The sequence below is a fragment of the Peromyscus californicus genome, unplaced genomic scaffold, assembly GCF_007827085.1.
Source record: "Peromyscus californicus insignis strain IS unplaced genomic scaffold, ASM782708v3 Scaffold_4__1_contigs__length_199733344, whole genome shotgun sequence".
NCBI lineage: Eukaryota > Metazoa > Chordata > Mammalia > Rodentia > Cricetidae > Peromyscus > Peromyscus californicus.
In genome coordinates, this window is record NW_026294562.1 from 72,176,514 (window position 1) to 72,197,541 (window position 21,028).

Genomic DNA, 21,028 nt, shown 5'->3' on the forward strand with positions numbered 1-21,028 from the left:
TATATGTCCGATTATTATATACTAATGTTGACTTACGACGTGGTTACATCCTGAAAAAGACCATAAGTCAAAAGAGCTTGAGTTAAAATATCCTAAATGAAAAGCCTTGTGTGGTGGTGTGTGCTTGTCATCCAGCTCTGGGGAAGCAGAGATAAGTAGTCCTCTGAGGTTTGCTGGCCAGCTAGCCTAGCCTACTAAGGGAACTCCAAACCAATAAGAGATACTGATGAAGGACACCTAGGGTTGACCTCTACACGCATGTGCATATGGACCCAAACACACATGTCCACACACACATATGTGTGTGTACCACACATGAGAACATGCACATATCTCCACAAAATACGGCAAACAAATTTCATACAACTAATCTACCAAACATCCAACTTTAGCAGCACAGCACCCTGTAGATACTGGTTGTTTCCTATGCCGACTTGTTGCTGTGATTCACTCTGGATCCCCGTATAAGGAAAAAATGATTTTCTTGCATGTTACTGACGTGAGAAAAGATGAATTTAAAATACGAAGCACCAAAGTATGGTTTCTGTTTAATGCATATTGCTTTCTTACAGTCATGAAGTCAAGAAGTCATGTCAAGGCAAAATAAGTACACACACACACACACACACACACACAGTGCTACAGATTCAAATGGCTGATAGTAAAGCACATATATGTGATAGACACATGTGAGATCAGAAAATTAGAAAGATAAGGGTAATGACCACATGGGTAGTAGGGAAATAAATGGAAAAACTACAAAACAACCAACTGACCCTTAGCTAATTACTAATTACTAGGAATTGGTTAATTTTAAACCCTGAGCTTCCTGGGATTGGAAAGGTGATGGAAACCCTGCATAATGGACCACTCTGTGCTTGGTAAGTGGTGTTTGCTGAGAGGAAGTCGCTGTCTTTGTTCATTGATCAATGACTTCATTAGGATGCTATGCATGCGCCAATCTTTCATCCTACAAGCATATTTAGAAGCTGTGACTGACTTGGCTCTTAGATAAAGATAAGGCAGCCCTCTCTCACTAACTCCCTACCCTGGGGAGGGAGGGAAGGGGACAGAAGCAAAGGAGTAAAGCAAAACTGTATACAAAGTCTCAGATGGGACAAAACAGTGGATCACATAGAATGTGACTGAGAGGGAGCCCATTTTCATTGTGTATTCCAAGGAATTCTCTCTGTGGGAGGGTTATTTTGTCTGAGACCCATGATAAGGAGAGTTTGGAACTGAAGGAAGAGCTGGGATAGGTCCTAGCTAGGGATGACTTTGTCTATTTCAAGGGTTGGACAAAGAGTCAGAGGTGGATCTGATGCAAGATGAGGTGTTTTCCTCAGTGGTCAGAGACAGGGGAGCCTTTGAGTGGTACATGCCTTAATCTAATCCCCGCACCTGGAGGATGGTGAGCTCAGCTTTGGCTCTGAGTTACAGGCCAGCCTGACTGTATACATAGTTTACAAAGTTAGATGCACTGTGGGGGACAGACACCAATGAAGCACCCTTTGGGAGGTTTTGAGCACAGAGGCATGATCCAGTTCACAATTATGGTGGGAACGCAGCAGAGGTAGGTGACTGTTGACAACACTGTTGTCATCACCGGAAGAAAGATGACAAGACTCTGGAAGGTGGTGTTCTTGGGGCTGGGGGATACTAAAGAGTTTAGCATATATTTTGAAAGTAGAGACATAATTTTCTGGTGTTATGGTTACGTAGAGTGAAGAAGGAGAAACAAGGAGTGTCTCCACTCTCTCCTGCTTAGATACACTCATGGAGCAGGAAGAAAGAGGCTACCTGTAGCATCAGCTGTCCACCCAAGCTAAACTAGGCATGATACCATCCAACCGGTTAGCACAATTCCCCTGGATGGCTGGTGACAGGGATCAGGGCAGTTTGATTAATTTTCTAATTCTGTTTTATCATCCATAAAATGGAAATGTAAAAAGGACCTAACTCATAGGTTTCTTAAGAATATTAAATAAGTCATGTATAGAAAGTGTTTAGAATTAAATCATTTAATACTGAAGTCAGGAACCTATCGCTCCATCCTACCTCATAGCTAGCAGCCACCCACCCCCACCCTTGCTCTCTCTCTCTCTCTCTCTCTCTCTCTCTCTCTCTCTCTCTCTCTCTCTTTCTGTGTGTGTGTGTGTGTGTGTGTGTGTGTGTGTGTGTGTGTATGTGTGTCAGAGGTTAGTATTGATGTCAGAGTCTTCATTCATCATCCACCATTTTTTTTTTTTGAGACAGAGTCTTTCACTGAACCTGGAGCTCATCAATTCGGCTAGGCTGACTCTGGACAATGAGCTCCAGAGATCTGCCTACCTCTGTCCCCTCGGCACTGGAGTTCCAGGTACACACCACCAAGCCCAGCTTTTATGTGGGCACTAGGTCTTCATGCTTGTGCAGGAGAAGTTTTTGCCAACTGAACTGTCACCCAGCTCCAGAACCTGATTTTGCAAGAGAAATTTTATGTGGAAACAGACGGACCCATGAGTTCATGACTGCCTGTGGCCAGTTTCATGTTGTCTCCAGCTGATTAGTCAATACTATGACACCATTGGCCTGTGACACTTAAATGTGCCAAAAGGGTTCTGTGCTCTGAACTAAAGATTCAAGTAGTGACTCTGTTGGTGAAGCTTCCACTCAGAATTGTCACACACTTCAGAGTGGTGTTGGAACTTGTCACCATTCCATGTCTGTGACCTCTAACTGAGATGTCGTGCTGTGAGGTAAGTGTTTTGTCTCCTTTTCCAGAAGGACGTAAGTGGCCTGTTATGATCATTGACACTAATGAAGTGGCAGAAATGGAACCTAGCCCTTCTGCTGCCAAACTCCTGAGAGAGGGGTGAGTAAGAACGGAACATACAACACATTCTCTCCAAATTTGTCTCAGTAAGTGTTAGGATGTCAGCATCAAATGAGCATGACGAGAAGAGCTTCAGCATGAAAACGACTCCTACCTTGGGGCCTCGCCACTGGCTCCTGGCCATTCCCTGTAGGGAGAGGGGATGAGAATTAAGGGGCTGTTGGAGCAAAAAAGAGCTAATGGTAGTTAGGTCAGATTCTGTGTCCAGCTATTTGCTTCACATAGTTCAGAAGAACATTCACTAGACAGTACTCTGGACAAGTCAAAGGATCTCCCTCTCCTTCTTAATGAGAGGGGGGAATGACTTCTGCTTTGACAGCAATTCCCTTAGGGAAAATGAAAATGGTAATATTGCAGAATAACTCAAACTTGAAACAAAAATGAAGCTAACTATTTAGAAGGATTAAAGTGAGCCAAATGCATTTTCTACTCAACATCTGGGATATCTTAATGTTTATTTTTAAATTTTGTTTATTTTAAAAATATTTGTTTGTTTTTATTGTATGTGTATGAGTGATTTGCCTGCCTGTATGTCTGTGTACTGTATGAATGTCTGGTACCCACAAGAGGTCAGAAGAGGGTGCAGGATCCTCTGGAATTAGATGGTTGTAAGCTGTCATGTGAGTGCTGGGAACAGAAGCCAAGTCCTCTGCAAAGGCAGCAAGCGCTCTCAACAACCAAGCTATATTTCCAGTTCTTTTTATTTATTTATCTATCTGTCTATGTATGTGTGTGTGTGTGTGTGTGTGTGTGTGTGTGTGTGTGTGTGTGGGTGTGTGGGTGTGTGTTAGTATATGCATGTGAGTGCAGTGCCCATGGAGGCCAGAAGAGGGCATTAGATTTCCTGGATCTGGACTTGGTGAGCCTCCCAACATGGGTTCTGGGAGCTGAACTTGGATCTCTGTAAGAGCAGTACATGTTCTTAACTGCTGAGCCACCTTTCCAACCCTGGGTAATACCTCAATAGCTCAGGAATGCAGACATTGTGACCACTGGAATAGACCAACAGATAGCCACTTCCACTTAATCCTTTAACATTAAACCAGCGTTCCCTCCCATTTGGTGTACAAATGTAACTTGGCATTGATAATGTGCTGAAAATTAGCCCTGTGATTGGTGGAAATCTAGAGTTATGTTTGTATCCCTAGACCAGTGCTTCTAAGTTAGGGGCAATTTGCTTTACAAAGGGACATATTAGAAGACATTTTTGCTGTTACAGAGGCATTGAGGGTACTACAGTTGTTTGTGAGTAGAGACCAGGTACACTGTAAAATAGCCCCAAATCACAGGGCAGCCCTGTGCCCACCACCAAGGCTGACCCCAAACGTCCACAATACTAGGAGAAGAAGCCCAGCGCCACACTGATCTCAATACTCTCCACTTCTTCAAAGACTTGTGATTACCACCAATACTTGCCATGAACTCAAAATTAGCAGGACAAACTAAAGCTATTCTAGGTCACAATTCTCTTTGTGTATGTGTGTGTACAGGTGAACATGTGTTGGGGCAGAGGTCAGCCTCTATCTACCTTGTTTTCTAGGCCAGGGTCTGGTCAGTGAGCACATGCCACTGCTCCTGATTCTTTATGTGGGATCTTGGGATCAAGCTCAGGCCCACATGCCTACATGGCAATCTCTTTACCACTTGAGCTATCTCACCAGCTCTATTTTTTTTTTTTTTTAGATCTCCCCTGTGTGAATCAAGCTAGCTGGAAACATAGTATGTAATGTGGCTGACCTTGAACCCTGAACTTTCATCTTTCCCCCTCCCTCAGCTGCCACAGTGCTATGCACTACCACTAGGCGTGGTGAGTATTTGCACTGTGAGTGTTAATGGGAAAATTTTATCTTCATTCATCACAATGCCCCTGAATGAGTCCCCTCACTAATGGGTCCGGTTGCCTTCTTATGAGATGTCTTGGAATCCTTACAATGGAACTGTTCGTGTCTGCCACCATGTAAATTTCTGTGTAAAATTCATTTCAACATCTAGTGTCTAAAATACCTGACCTTAAGTGCTGAGCACTTAAATTATCCACATCTCTTTAAGTCTGGTCTACCCTAGCAGCAGGGTCTATTTGTGATACAAAGGTCCCAAAGGGATTGGTGTAGGTGAAATCTTGATCAGAAGATGGGCACTGTCAGAGGGAGAGGTGACTCTTACCTTCACAGATGACACTGGCATCTTCTCCAGGACCACAGTTATGTAAGTGCCAGCCAGCATGAGGACACTGTCCCAAAAAACTCTCTGTCCCAGTACAGCCCATCTCATCCAGCAGAAACTCGCCTGGGCCCTCACCAAACTGTGCCTGGACTGGGGCTTCAAGGGCACGCCCACAGTTCAGCTGTCGGCACACCACGTCGGCTTCATGCAGGTCCCATTGGTCATCGCAAACCCTGCCCCAATGGCCATGGTAGAAAACTTCTATTCGCCCGGAGCATCTTCCTGACCCATTCGTGAGCTGCAACTGTGGCCAGTCTTGAAGGTACAAAAGGATGGCTGGAAGCAAGCTACTCCACTTGGATGGACTTGCCTAACTACACACCAAACACGCATCCAACAACACATCGGAGCAGACAGCACAGGGGATCCTATCATTAGCAGGATGGGCCTGAGCCTTCTTGTCACCAAGGTCAGAATCTAGCAGCAAAGGTGAATTCTGCCCCCTCCCAGCTGAGTTGAGATTCACAGGAAGAGCTGTGAGAAGTAGTATCTGGCACATTTAATCCTTCAGGTAGGTCCTGGTGGCGATACCTACCACTTTTCTAAAGTGAATTGTTTTAATAGAGAATTAAACAGAGATCTGTAAGCACGCAAAGGTGGTGATGGTGGTGTTCATAATGGTTTGAGAGTGGGTAATGGATGTAGGGTAGGGGTGTCTTTTCAAAGTGACAATGGACCCAAGGATTGGAGAGGCATAGGAAGGAGTTACTTGGACCAAGAACACCTAGGAAGAGGATAGAGCTTTCCTCCACACAGTAAGAAAAAAAAAAATCTAAACCAAGTCCAGACAGTGTTATGAATGGGGTGAATGCACAGGGTTTCTCTGGTGACATCATTCTATTCAGTAAGATTTGTATGACTAAAGGATCTACCGACTGGTTAGAAATACCTGCCAAATCACATCACACTAGGGGCTAGGAAATCTTGACTCACCACCAGGAAACGGTGTTAAAATTTCAGCATCTAAGAGCAAAGATAAATAAACAGGAGTCATTACCATGAAAAAGAGCCCACCCAAGTGCACTGCATGTGTGGCAGCTCACAGAGTAGACACTAGCTGGCACCACGACTACATGTGGGAAGCAGGGGTGGTGTTCAGTAGGACTGGTCAGTGAAAACTGATGACGAGTTCAGGCAGCTCAGAGTCATTCACAAATTGGATTATGTGCACAAATACATCGACTTCCAGAGAGCAGCAGAGTTCAAGGCTTACTAAAGAGCGCTGCTGTGGTAATCCCAAAGGAGGACATCAAGAGATTTGGTTGTTAGGTAAGCCAAGGCTTCCCCTTTCCTCCGTTAACATGTAATGGAGGAACTGAGGGCACACGTTGTCCTGGGACTCTACTCTCTGTTTTCATATGTCTGAAGTTAGGATTCTCCTTACTCGATCTGAGTTCAGTTGCACCTTTGAATTATAATTTGCCAACCCAGATCCTTGTCTCCTCTAGAAATCTCTGAAATACATTTGGGCAACAGAAACAAAGCAGTTTGGGGATGAAATACTACCCATGTGGTTGAAGCCAAGGAACTGACCTTTTCATTTTCCTTTCTTTTGTTGGGTCCTTATGATTAAGCCTGTGTTTGTCATCTGACCCTGCCACCCCCCACCACCGCCGCCTCCCACCTGGGTTACAGTAGCAAATGAGATCAGATGACTAGGGGAGCTGGTGGGCACTCTACTAAAGACGTGCTAAGGTCTTGGCTCTTACCAATATCTCTTGAAGTTTCATTTTCTGTGGGAATGTTTTCAGATTCTATGAGGAAAAAAAGAAGGTAGAACACAAGGTGAGTCTGTGGGAGAGGACAAAATCTGCAATGTCCTGCCTCACTGAGTGGCTTGCTGCTGCCCTGGTACCCTGTCCCCAGTAGAAAGCTCTGCCTAGAATTGGTCACATGGGGCTAGTTCAGAAAGGGCAATGCTATCCAAGAAGGAGGGTTCATTTGCCTTTGATGGGTGTTTGTGGGGATGTCAGGGGGAACTGTTTGCAGCAGGGTTTGCCCAGGTCTTTCAGTGAGGGTTGGTTTTGCCTTGGGATTAGAGCTGCATGACTCCAGGCTAAATAAGCACGTTTTCTTAAAGGATTTATGCTACCAGGTACTGAGTATTTCAAATGCTGTTTCATATTAAAATAAATGCAACTTTGGTATTATTTATACTTTGAAAGTGAATGGGATTCCAGAGTCTCTGCGGAGGGCAGGCAACCCCGGGGTTGTGCTGTTTAAGAAGGCAACTGATTCTCTCATGGGCGTTTGTTCTCTCACTGACAAGTCAACTACTCATTTTCCCAGTCAGCATCCTTTGTCTTTCTGCCTGTATCAGGAAAGGTAGGCACTTAAGGAGTTGGAATAGGGAATCTGAGGATGAAGGCTTTGCTTTAAATAAACCAGGACAGGTTAGCTGGCAGGGGCAGGGGAAGGGGCGGGGGTGGGGGGTGGTGAGCAGGGTGTCTCCCTGTACCTGAGGATCTTGTTAATAGTGTGTGTATATTCCTAGGTCCTCATCCTAAGCAGATGTTATGGATGAGATTATTAGCAGAGTAACACAGACAACTGTGGATGCTCACACACTTTGCTAAGGTTCAGGACATCTTTTCCAAAGTGTAGGCATATTTGGTGGAGAAATGGGGCATTGGGTTTGGGTGCCTCAGGCCCAAATGTGTGCTGGGTGACCTTGGTCAAGAAGGCATTCTTCTTAACCTTGACTTAATTTTGCCCTTTAATTTGGGTTTCTTTATTTTCAAAACAAGAACAATAAAACAACCCCACCTGAGTGATAAGGATGAGGTGGGAGACGGATGAAAAGTACTTACAGAATGGCCAAGTGCCACATGAGCAGACGGGATTTATGCTTTGAGGCAGTCTCTTAGGCAAAACCAGTCAGAGATTTGTTTCTAGGATACTAGGCATGCTGTGATTCAAATTCTAATTCAACATATCCACCAAAATAGCAAATTTACAAAAAAATCACAGGACAAATTTAATCAACTTCAATTGATAGAAAAGAAAAGCAAATGGGGCTGGAGAGATGCCTCAGAGGTTAAGAGCACTGGCTGCTCTTCCAGAGGACCCGAGTTCAGTTTCTAACAACCAGATAGTGGCTCACAGCCATCTATAATGAGATCTGGTGCCCTCTTCTGGCAAGCAGCCATACATGCAGGCAATATACTGTATACATAATAAATAAATCTTTTTTAAAAAGGACAAAGAAAGAAGGAAGGAAGGAAGGAAGGAAGGAAGGAAAGAAAGAAAAAAAAAGAAAAGAAAATCAGATGAAATTATTAGAAAGTGCTGGGCCCAGTCTGACACTTGGATAAGGAGTTGTAGACAATTTCCTGTCACTATGAAAGTAACTATTAATCAATTATCAATGCACTATTAATTTATAATTAGCCACTGATGTCAATATCTCCACCTGCACATGCTTGATTCTAAAGCTACATCCTGCACTACTGTCATCTGATTCTGGAACAGGTTTTACAATAGAGAGCCATCCTGTGCGTTGTATGAAGTTTCACAGTATCCCTGGATGTTACCACAGACACCAGGGGCATCCCCAAGCGGGGCAATCAAAATGTCCAAATGCCTCCTAGGGCACAAAATCAACTCCAGCTGAGAACAACCACAGAAAGATGTACTTGGGAAGGGCTTTTAAATCCCCCAAAGCAAGGTCTATACTTATGCTAACTTGCTAACTAGACTGCTCTCAGGCCCTCCCTCTCAGGGTACCTGCTCCAAGAATGTGCAGCCTCAGAGAGCAGCAAAGTCTGCCTTCTGCCCACCAGGGCTGCTCAGAGGACCCACATGAGGCCAGTGTGAGTTCTGCCCCTCGGTGGGAGGGCTGAGGGCTCAGGGAAATGCTTTCAGAAGCGGGTGGTCCATGCTAACCTTAAAGCAGGTCTCAGGGTAAGGATAATCAGAGGAACTTCCTCCAACAGGCTGAGGGCTCATCTCTTGGCCAGTGAATGAAGCCTTAGTTCCTGCTTTCTAGAAGGCTGAACCTTGACATATGAGCAGAGGAGACTCAGAAAGGAGTTTCTGGTTCACCAATTAGCAGCTGGTGAACGAGGAGGGGGCTTTCTTCTCTCTCCCACCCAACTCTACACCTTCCTCTGTCATCCACAGCTGGTTCCCCAAGGCCAGAACTACTCTGTCTCTGGGAGCTTGATTCCCCCAAAAGCAGAATTTTAGAGACCATGTCATTGGAAGCCCGGCTCTCAAGATATAGGTACTGGGTCACAATGATTACCGTCACAATGATTGCTTCCATTTAATTAGATAAAAAGCTAAAAGATATGCAATGCCACGCCAAGCATAGAGAGATGAATGTGGGGAGAGAACCAGCAGAGGGTTACCCAGGGGTGCCTCCCTGCAGTCCTGCAGGGCCCACAATTAGAAGGGGCCCACCCTTTGGAGCTCTGCTGTCTCTGTCTAGAAATTTCTCATAGCTCTCACACGAGGACCCACAAATCACATAACCTTGCAGCTGGCCTGAGTGTTTTCATTTCCAGTCTGTCACTCTAGTGTTGATGTTGGCCACCTAAGTAGATGCAAGAGGACTGGGGTAGAATACGAGGTCCACATTCAGCTGCCCCCTAAACCCCATGAAGGAGAGGCTCCGACATTCTAGAAGGTGCCTGGGACCGTGAGCAGACAAGGCTTTTGAGCACAAGACAATATGATACAAAGTTTCCTTTGGGTCGGGGAGAAAGGAGAATGATTGGATAAAGCGGAAAATCAACTCTTGGGAAAGATGGGAAGTGATTTACCGGAGCAGACGACACCAATGTCTTCCTCGTGCCCACAGTTGTGGATGAACCAGCCAGCGTGCGAGCACTGCCCCAGGGAGACCTCGGTCCCAGAACACTGCACATCATCCAGAAGAATGGGGCCGGAGCCCTGGCCAAAGTAGGCCTCTCCCAGGGTGGACACGGCATCCCCACAGCCCAGCTGCTGGCACACGACCTGCGCTTCCTTCTCGTCCCACAGATCGTCGCACACTGTGCCCCACACGCCTTCAAAATACACCTCCACTCGGCCAGAACACCTGTTAGAACCTTCCACGAGCTGCACAGGAAGCCAGTCTTTGGGAGAAAGGTAGTCCCCACCCCCACCTGAGTGTTGGCGAGTAGAGTGGACTCCCCCTCCCACTTCCTGGGAGTACCACCTTTGTTCCCAGCACATGGTTAAACCCTTCACACGGACATCTTTGTAAGGTTCCCAGATACCATTGCACCCATTGTACCAGGGAGGAAAAGACCACAGGAGCGGCAGCCTCCTGGGGGCAGAGCATTAACTAATGGGGACCAAAATGAGACTCCCTAGATCTCCTTAGATCCTCATGAAGTTTGGGTCCTGTTGTGATGGGAAGCCACAAGACTTTGCTTTGTTCTTGTTGGTCCCTTTTTCATTCTGTGCCCCAGCCACCACCTACTCCAACAAGAAAGTCTTCATCTAAGAAGATAGAAACTGTCCAACTCTGGCCACTTGGTATTTCAGTCTAAGAATCTGGATTCTTGGGTCATCTCCACTGTGCCCTGCAGTGTTGGGTCAGAGGTATTGGGCAAAGGCAAATGCTTGAAGAGTGCATTCTGCTGCGCAGAGACAGGGCAGGGCTACCCTCCACTGCCACTTGGCACTCACATTTTGACCTGCCAGCACTTTGCTGGGCAGCAAGCCTACTGGCTGTCCCAAGTTCTCAGGGGCAGCAAGCTTTGCTAAGACGGTGGCTAGGAAACCCCCAAAGGCAGGGCTTGACTTGGTCGATCACTAACTGTGCAATCCGTCTATGGGGGCCACCTAGATTCTCATCCACCTCGTCTGCAAAAGAAAACGGTGCCTTAAAGGGCAGTCCTGAGGCAAATACAGGCGTGGTGCCTGGCACAGAGGGAGTACTTAGGAGTCATTTTTGTTATCTCCATTTTATGAACCAATAATTAGATATATGAGGACTGTTCTGCATTCCCAAAACTGCTGATGAAGAGCTGTGACAGGGGAGGGGCAGAATGCTCTATTGCTCTCTCTTCTCTTCCCACAGAGCAGGACTTTAAAGTGTGGCCCTCAGACAGGCCCTGTTCCCATCTCTGAGAAAGCTTGTTAGATACGAAGGTTCTGGGGTACACCCTGTCTGAGGGGAAGGCCCAAGACTTTGCATGTTCAACAAGTTCCTAGCAAGTTCTTGAGTGATTCCCATGTACTCCAACATTTAAGAACACTCTTCGTCACTAATGTGTAAGAACCATGAAGGCAGAGAAGGTTCTGGTAATCTCTGTTGTGTTAGGCACAAAAAAACACCAGGGTATGTTTATGTCTGAGGATGAGTGACTCATCCCACTGAGTGTGGACTGTCCATCCCCAGGGACTTTGGTGTCCTTCCACCTCAAGGTACCCTTACTGCCTTGGCCCTCCTTCTGCAGGCCACAGGCATTGTCTGGCTAGGACTCACCTTCTTGCTCTTCCACAGACATGTCTTGAATGGTTCTCTTAGGCCTTTCCTTCCCCAACTTTGCTCCAGATCCTCTGATGTCCCTCCTGTAGCAAGCTGAGATGTAGCCGCCATGTTAGAGCCCTAGAGGGACCCTGAACACAGCCAGCCCAGGCCCTGTGGAGACCTCCTGGGTCTTGCTCCAAACCCACCACTCCCCAGGCACAGCAGATCCTGGGAATCTGAATTTGCAGCCACCCAGAGCAGGTGCCACCAGGAAAGGACCAGGTGCTCTGGAATCCATTTCCTTACGGTATAGTTGTCTTAAAAGTCCCCTCTTCTGTCAGTCCTGCATCAATTTCAGCTGGCCGGCTGACAGTCAGCAGACTTCATTATACTTCTCCAGCCGTCTGTAGTTAATGTCGGATTTTGTTAAGGAAGTGACAGTTTACATATAAATTCTACTATGCTCTTAGTTAATTTGCTGTTTCTAACTTCTTGGACTGGCTTTTTACAATTTTTCCTTTTAAAAAATTTTCTGTTCTTATTTTCTTCATAATTTTACATTGTTTTTTAATTTCTCTCTGTCTCTCTGTCTCTCTCTGTCTCTCTGTCTCTCTCTCTGTCTCTCTGTCTCTCTCTCTCTCTCTCTCTAGGATGATGTCACTCTGTGTAGCCATGGTTGGCCTTATGCAGACCAGACTGACCTTGAATTCACAAAATCTGCCCGCCTCTGCCTCCCAAGCACTGGGCTTAAAGGCGTGGCCCTGCTTTTTGTCTTTTAAAGGTAGACTTGGCTAATAACAAGATATTTGGTTTCTACTCAGAATAAATATAGCAGGGTTGTTGTTGTTGTTGTTGTTGTTGTTGTTGTTGTTTTAAACTGATTCCTGACTCTTCCTGTCCAGGAGCAACAGGAGCAATAGCTTTTCTCTAACATCATTAATTACAAGGCAGGACTGCCCCCACAGCAGTCCCCCTGGTGAGTCTACCTGTCATTCAGCCCAGACCTCTGCTTTAGCCATTGGGAGGAGGTGGCTCCCTGCTCAGTAGACCACAAAGAATCCAGGCCTACGGTACTGTTGGGTCAGGGTAATTTTACAATTGCTAATCAATGGCCAGGTGTTCGCTGAGCGAGCCCACTGTGCTTTGGCATTGGATCATGGCCTGGCACAGATCCAAGGTGACCCAGTCCTCTGTCCTCGTCACAGATGGACAACCACGTGAGGCAGTACACAGCCCCACTGAGCCGAGGTAGGAGTTAGGCTGCCAGAGACTACAGAGCTCTCTAAGGTACTGCTGGCCTTTCTTCAGTGTTCATGGTGGCCCCTTTGTGTCTAAGCACTGCCCATTCCCTGTTCTGAGCTGACGTGGGGAGACTCTGCCATCATTTGCACTCCTGTGTAACAGATGAGAAAGTAAGGACACAGAGAAGTGTGTGCAGGGTGTGCCCACGGTTGGTTCTGGAGGACATTCAGCCTCTGAAGTGTCTGGCCTCCCCAGAATCCTCTTCCTCTTATCCACACTCTATGGCTTGGCTTTGGCTCTGACTCTCCTCCTCCCAGACCTCACAAGCCACTACATCAGGTCAGGTCTTCCACTTCCCATTTACCCATTCTTCCTCACCCCCTTGAGACAGTCTGGAAGAGCCTCCAACTCTCCATCCTCCTGCCTCAGCCTCTTAAGTGCTGAGATTGGTACCATGCCTGGCACCAATTACTTGTCATTAATAATATTAAATCTTGGTGTATATTTTAGGCCTTTACTCTCTTTTGAAACAAGATCTCACTGTGGAGCCATGGTTGACCTGGAACACTCTAGGTAGACAAGACAGGCCTCAAACTCATAAGGATCTGCCTTCCTTTGCCTCCTAGCTGCTGGAATTAAAAGAGTGTGCCACCAAACCTAGATTCAACATTTTGAAAGTATTACGTATTCATCATCTCATTAGAAACCGTCTAATGTGTGCTAGTTAAGCCCAGCAAAGTGACCTGGATTGTAGGTGGTCATGGGAAAGAAGAAAGGAAGGGAGGGTTGGAGAGAGAGAGAGAGAGAGAGAGAGAGAGAGAGAGAGAGAGAGAGAGAGAGAGAGAGAGAGAGAGACAGCGGGGGGGGGAGGGAAGGAAGGAAGGAAAAGAGGAAGGGAGGAAAAGAGAAATGAGGGAGGTAGAAAGGGAGATAGATAAGTAGGTAGGGAAGGAGGGAGGAAGAGAGATATGGAGAGAGGGAAGGAAGGACAGAGGGATGAAGACTGGGAAGAAGGCAGGAAAGTAGGAAGGAAGGAACAAAAGAATGAAGAAAGGAAGAGAGATAAGAGGGAGGCATGGAGGGAGGGAAAGAGGAAGGAGGGAGAGAGGGAGGGAGGGAGGGAGGAGGGAAGGAAGGAAGGAAAGAAGGAAGGAAGGGAAGGATCTCTACTGCTGTTGTATGAACACATGGCCATCAGAGTAAGGAGGGGTGTGTGTGTGTGTGTGTGTGTGTGTGTGTGTGTGTGTGTGTGTGTGTATGTGTTTCTGTCTGTCTGTCTGTGTGTCTATCTGTCTGTGTGAACTGCCATTCTTTCAATCACTTTCCCTAATTTAATTTCTCCTAGTCCATGTCACCTGCCTACTCATAAAAAAGGCACATTAGCATCATTTTGATGACAGTACTAGGTCCTAATTATCTACTCGATAAAGATCGAAGTTCTTAGCCTGGGCTTAGAAACCCTCTATAATTAGACCACGGCTTCCTTCCCAGCCCCCGTCTTATTGGTAGGTTGTTCTTTCCAAAAAAGAAAGCTCATCCAGTCTTCCTCTAGCTCTTCTCTTGAACTATAAAATTCCCACATACGAACACAGCTTCCCGGCCATTCAGAGCCGACCGACTCTCAGCTGTTGGCTGTGACTGTAGATTCCAGGGGGCAAACTGATTGAGATAACACAAATTAACTCAAAGGTGCTCTTGGCTACACATGCTGCAAAGAAGAAAGCCAAGCACCAAGGTCCCTGGGATGCCAGCCACACAGACATTGTCTGTTCCCTGAGATAATCAGTGAACCAGTGGCCCAGGGGACATGGAGGAGACACCCGGCAAGCTTTCAAAGAGTTGACTCCCCAAACAAGGCAGTTTCAAATGCAGCTTTTCATGCCTATAAAATGGGCCTTATTTTCCCTTTGCTCATTGCCAAACCTGGGATCCCAGACAGGTTGTTTGTATGAGTGAGAATGGGCAGGAAGACCACTTTGTCCCTAGTAATAGTCAGTCATATTCTTCAAATACATTCCCCCAGGCTGTGAAGTCTGCTGTGCTGTGAATCTGAAGTGTGATGAGTGGAATATTGAGTAGCGCTGAAAGGTAAGTGGAGGTGGGAGAGGATAAAGGTGGGAAGGAGGGAACAAATTTCTTAGCCAGTGGTGGCAGCAGGAGAATGGAAGGAAGAGTGGGAAAGAGCTGCCCCAGGTGGCAGGGAGGGGACTGACTAACTGAGGGCAGGGAGAAGACAGATTAAGAGTGCAGCCACAGGGCTGAGTTCTGTGCTTGGGGTGTAGGGCTAGTACCGGGTAGAGTACACCAGAAAGCTGGAGGCTGGGACAGGTATTATGATTAGAGATGATTGGCAAAGGTCAGGAAGCAGATTGAACCACTGGGGGAAAGTGATCAGACGGGCCAGTGTGAGGTGAGGCAGGCTACAGGGTCAAGGAAGCAGAAGTACCTGAGCTCACAGATGCTAACCAACAGATTCCATAAGCTCTGTGAAGAAAGGCTAGCAATCACCTTCCCCTAAAAAGATTAATGCCAGGAAGGAGTTGGGTAAAGGGTTAGGAAGTGAGGGGAGCAAGGAATTATGACCACGTGGCCAGAATCTGGCTGTGGGGAAGAGTGACCTCCAGGGGTTCCACAGCAGAAAGGATTAAACTGACTACCTTCTGTTTGCTTCTCCCTTGAGTCATTGTCTCACTAAGCAGCCCAGATTGACCTTGGATTTACAGTCCCGCCTCAACCTCCTGGATGCTATAACAGGTCTCTGTATGGGAGAGGGACTCTATTGCTGGGGTCCGAACCTGGGGTCACACACAGGCCAAGCCTGTACTCTACCACTGAGCTACACCAGCTCTTGATCTTTCATATGGAACACTGACAATCTCCCAGTCTCGGGTAAGACACACTGCAACTCTGCATCCCAGCCCAAAGCTGTCCTCACGCCTCTTCTACAGAACTCCAGGGCAGCCATCACTGGGGACAAATGGTGTCTGGCCTGTTTGATTTGCTGTGTTTGGGAAGTATTAGTTGGAAACATGAGTTAAGGAGGCAGGAATTCGGGAAGATTTAAGGAGGACTGGGCAAGGAGATAACAGATACCCCAAGAAGGAGGATAAGATTGAGAACAGTGGATAGGAGCAAGGTTCCTTTAGGAGGAGGACGTGGAGGAAAGTGTTTGAAGCAAGTTGGTCAATTGTGGTGTTGTGTGTGAATGAATGTGTATGATGAAAGTGTATGTGTGAGTGTGTGGATGTGAATGAATGATTATGTGCGAGTATGTGTGAAAGAAAGTGAGGATGTGAGTGTGTGTGTGTGTGTGTGTCAAGTTGACACAAGCTAGAATCATCTGAGAGAAGGGAGCCTCAACTGAGAACTTACATCTATAAGACTGGGCTGTATGCAGACTTGCAGGGCATTTTCTTTATTAGTGATTGATGCAGGAGGGCCCAGTCCATTGTGGGTGAGGCCATCCCTGGGCTGGTAGTCTTGGGTTCTATAAGAAAGCAGGCTGAAACAAGCTAGTAAGCAGCACTCCTCCATGGCCTCTGCATCCATTCCTACCTCCAGGTTCCTGCCCTGTTTGAGTTCTTGCCCTGACTTCCTTCAATGATGAACTGTGATTTGGAACTCTAAATGAAAGAAACCCTTTCCTCCCCAAGCTGCTTTTGTTCATGGTGTTCATCACAGCAGTAGAACCCTAACTAAGACAGTATGTGTGAATGTATGTGTGAGTGTTTGGTAAGGGTGAGTATTTATGTCCCAGGTCCTCATTGCGTTCAGCAGGGTAGGTGACATTTGCTTAGCATTTGACCAGAGCTGCATGGGACAGCGGCTGGGCACCCTTCAGCAGCCTAGCTGGAAGGAGAGTCAGTTGACCACGGTGGCTTTGTGGAGACTGTTTTCCTGTTTAAGCTGGAGAGTGTTGTGAGCTGAAGCTTCCAGAAAAATAAGAACACTTGTATTGAAGAGACCACAAGGCTGGCTAGAACTTCATGACTGTGAACAGTCGGAAGGTTGCAGATCAAGAATCAAAACCATTCTGAGCTATTTGCAATCCCCTTACAGCCATTTATCACTCACCTTCTGCATTGGACCCAGCATACTTTTTGAGTATCAGATAACCCCTGGAATATATTCTTCGCAGACCACTAGCTTCCACCAACTCAAAGGCTAGGAATGTCATCAGACAGCACCTGAGTCCCAAAGCGGGGATTTACCCACTGTGTTAGAACTGGCCCACACTACATCTCCAGCCACAGCCTTCTTAGGTGGCCACCAAGTTGTCCTTTGTGCTTTTCATGTGAATTGCCCCAGTAACACCCAAGGCTCCAGGGATCTGCAAGCTCCACAAATCTCTTCTATCGGTACACGACCTTCGGGGAGCTGGACTGTGTCCCTGGATGGCTGTTCTTGGAAGGTCACACTGGCCCCATTGTCTATTAGACTCTGGTGCAATCATTAGGAGCCTGGCAAAGCCTATTGCGCCATATCATGTGACTAATCCTTGGTTCCTGGAAGCTCAAGAGCACCCCCGCCTGAAAGCTGTAAATGACTTACACACGTCAGTGGAGAGATGCAGCAAGGGAACAGGCAGGGACAGAAGGGTTGCAAAGGGTGCAGAGATAAAGAGGGTACCAGGGGCTAGAGGTAAAACCAGCCCCGCTGGTAACTGGGACCTGCAAGTAGTGTTACCAGGTCTGCTGAGCTGCTTAAATAGGCTTAGATTTGCAGAACACGGGTGAAAAACAAAACAAAACACACGTAATCCTCTTAATTTTGTTTTGAGAGAAGCTCGTGGGCAGAGGGGGCTCAGGGTACAATGTTCTTGCTTTTCCATTCATTTCCTCAGCATCTTTAAGTGGGCGCTCTGTGCTGCAGCATGATGCCACAGAGCAGTGTGTTTGCTGAACATGGCAGACAGCTCTAGCACTTAGTGGGACGTCAGCAAACTTCAAAGAGGACGGAAGCAAGGCAGAGAAGAGAGCTGAAGGCTGTGGCCAGCTTCCACCATTGCGGAATCACAACCATCACTGGCACAGACTTTTCTCACCAAGACTTGAGTTTCAGTGTGATGGAAGGTGGGACTCAGGGAAGGTTAGGACCAGGACCTGGTCATACCCCAGGAGCACTTCCCAAAAGTAGACCCCACTGTGGCTAGGGGCAGATCTCACTGGGCACCTTCTGAATTGGGTCAGGAGTCACTTTCACTCATGCTTAGGTTGGCATCCCCAGCGCCAACACTATCTCTTTGAATACACTCAACCTCAGCATCGTCTTTGCCACAGTGGAGCTAAAATGATTAAACAGAACTCTGAATTCTCCCAGCACATTCCAAAATTCTTATGTACCAGGAGACCCCATCAGTTCCCACATACCAATGGCATAGTTCACAGATCCTCAGTGTTTACCATGAACAACACAGCTTGTTATTCATGGAGAAAAAAAGGAAAAGTTCCTTTTCTGCTATATCTTGAAAGTTAAATCTACTACTTGAAAATCACTACTGAGGAGCTGGGGAGGTGACTCAGAAGTCAAGAGCATATACTACTCTTGCCAAAGTCCTGAGTTCAGTTCCCAGCACATGCACTGAGCTGCTCACAACTGCCTGCACCTCCAGCTCCAGAGGATCTCACCTCTTGTCTAGCTTCTGTGGGCACTGTACACATGTGTGCACATGCCTACACAGACAAATACACACAACTAACAGAGAAGAAAGAAAGAAAAGAGCCACTCAAATATTGAAAGGGGAGACTATCCTGATTGCTTGGGGGAACTTGGAGAATGGTGTTGTTATGGCTAAGTGTCACATTCTGCATCTGAGCTTCAACAATTTTATTTCTTCATTTGAGATGTACAATTTGTAACACACAGCATCTATAACAGCAATTAGATTGATTGAGCACTTTCTGTGTCTGAGGGACCCTTCCAAAACTTTGATTAACATCATTTTATTAAATCTACCTGAATGCTTCATGCATCATATCCTTTTGTAGGAGAGGGCACAGGAGCATGGGGCTTCAAAACTTGCTCCAAGTTCCTAGGGCTAGAAAGTGCTCATTAGAGCTTGAATGTTCTACAACAATGGTTCTCAGCCTTCCTAATGCTGTGACACTTTAATACAGTTTCTCGCATGGTGCTGACTCCAACCATAAAATTATTTTCATAACCATAATTTTGCTAATGTTATGAATCATAATGTAAATATCTGTGTTTTCTGACGGCCTTAGGCGACCTCTGTGAAAGGGTCCTTCAACCCCCAGGTTGAGAACTGCTGCTCTAGATCTTTGTGTCTCTAATCTGCCTTTCCAGGCTTTATAGGACATGTAGACTAAAAAGAAAGCACAAAGCACCCAAGAAATCATTAAATTCTTCCTTATGCCCTAGAACAACTGATCTGTTTTTCAATAGTGGGAATATTTCATGAACATATGCATATAATTATCAATAATCAAGTTATTTGTTTCTAGGAATATTTCCAAATATTCATTTGTTTACTTTCTCATTTATACTCAAGTGAGAAAACTAAACAATAAAAGACTTTAATATTTTCCCCCAAAGCCACTGAATGATGATAAAAATAATCAAGATTATGTAAATGTTTCAAGTTAGTTTAGTCTCAAATTAAATTAAAAGTTTCTTAAGCAAACTAGTAGAGAATACACATTAAAAAACCAAGAATATCAAAGGGATCAACCTGGTTTTCATAAAGTACAGATTTTTCAGAAAAGAAATCTTTATAAGTCAAGTTCTGATAATTTTATGTCATATCCAATATTTCAAGCCAGGAAACTTTATGGACATTTTCCAGATCCATCCAACACTAGAAAAGAAATGCCAACTATAATTCAATATTCTTAGTGAGCACTAAACACCAAGATATGAGCACATGAACCAAAGAACACTTCAAAGTCCCTCACCGGCTCATCTTGGCCAATAGCCCTTCTTCTCTGTTTCTTTCCAGAATCCTACAAACAGAGCCACAGTCTATGAAAGCAATAAACTGACTGATGCTTTGTTCACAGAAAACAAATCTTCCACGAAATATTTGACTCAACTTCCATAAAACGGATCAAGGTGGTGTGCAGCTCATCACCGCAACGGCGTCTCACCAGTGGTCGGATTATGTTAAACAGAGCAACCACTCCCTTGCTTACTTTTAAGCTGGTACATCAGAGGACAGGGGACAGATAGAACCACACTTTCTCTTTCCAGTTTGTCACAAGGCATTAGCTGTGTAAAGAGCCCTGGGGCACTGGCTGGGTACCTGCTTCAGGTAGAATCACACCGTGGAAGAACAGCAGCCAAAGTAGGCGGGCGTGGCGGCCCATGTTGGGAGGGCTTCCAGCTACTGGCTAGCCTCAAGTTCCAGCCTTATATTCTCTCCAGGCTCCCTGGTGGGAGTGGCCTGGCAACTTGATGCTCTTCTCCAGCTTAATTGGCAGGCATCCAGAGCAGGGCACAGCAACACATTTGCTTTGGCGTCTTGAATGTTTGCTCTGAGGAGCAAGAGTGATTTGACCTCTTAGGTACATTCCCTTAGAGCAGCTGGAAGTCAGTGCTAAACAGTGGGCTGGCACCTGGCCTGGCAGACAGAAGCCTCTAGGCCCTCGGGGAAGAGAAGCTAGGAGGAGTCTAGAGCCTCCCTAGGGTATCATTTCCTGTAGCATATGGCTGTTCCCAATGTAAGAGGCCTCTAGGATCCTATTTGTCACTCAGTGCCCACATCCTACCTCTCTCCTGTTCTTGAACTTCCCCATTAGTCTTCAACTACCTACACTTACTCCATCTTCTGATTCCCATAGCACTCATTAAGTGTGTGCATTTAACAACACTCAATACATTCTGCCTTGGTTATGATTGCTTGCACTCCAGTCTGAATTCCTCCACTGGCCTGTTCTAGTTTGCTTTCTATTACTGTGATAAGCACCATGACCCAAAGCAACTAGGGGTAGATAGAGTTTATTTCATCTTACAGCTTATAGTCTATCATTGGGGGAAGTCATGGCAGGAACTCAAGCAGGGCAGGAACTTGGAGGCAGGACCTGAAGCACAGGCCATAACAAAATACTGGCTTTGCTTTCTTCCAGAACTCAGGACCACCTGCTCAGGGGTAGCACCACCCAGAGTGAGCTGGGCCCTCCCACATGAATCATTAATCAAGAAAATGTCCCACAGGTTGGCCTACAGGGCCATCTGATGGATACATTTTTTTTTTTTTCAGTTAAGGATCATTCTTTCCAGATGATTGTAGCTTGTGTCAAGTTGAT

The 21,028-nt window shown here is 46.2% G+C and overlaps 1 protein-coding gene across 1 annotated transcript in view; it reads right to left on the reverse strand.

The window, feature by feature from the left end:
* LOC128123830 (deleted in malignant brain tumors 1 protein-like) overlaps nucleotides 1-20,089 on the reverse strand; it is a 118,083-nt gene extending 97,994 nt beyond the window's left edge. Inside the window, exons 1-3 of the mRNA XM_052760125.1 lie at nucleotides 20,026-20,089; nucleotides 11,541-11,636; nucleotides 2,970-3,002 (exon numbers count right to left, since the gene is read on the reverse strand). Coding sequence (XP_052616085.1) covers nucleotides 2,970-3,002; nucleotides 11,541-11,636; nucleotides 20,026-20,089 — 193 coding nt within the window. The remainder of the gene's footprint in view (nucleotides 1-2,969; nucleotides 3,003-11,540; nucleotides 11,637-20,025) is intronic.
* Between the last annotated feature and the right edge of the window lie 939 nt (nucleotides 20,090-21,028).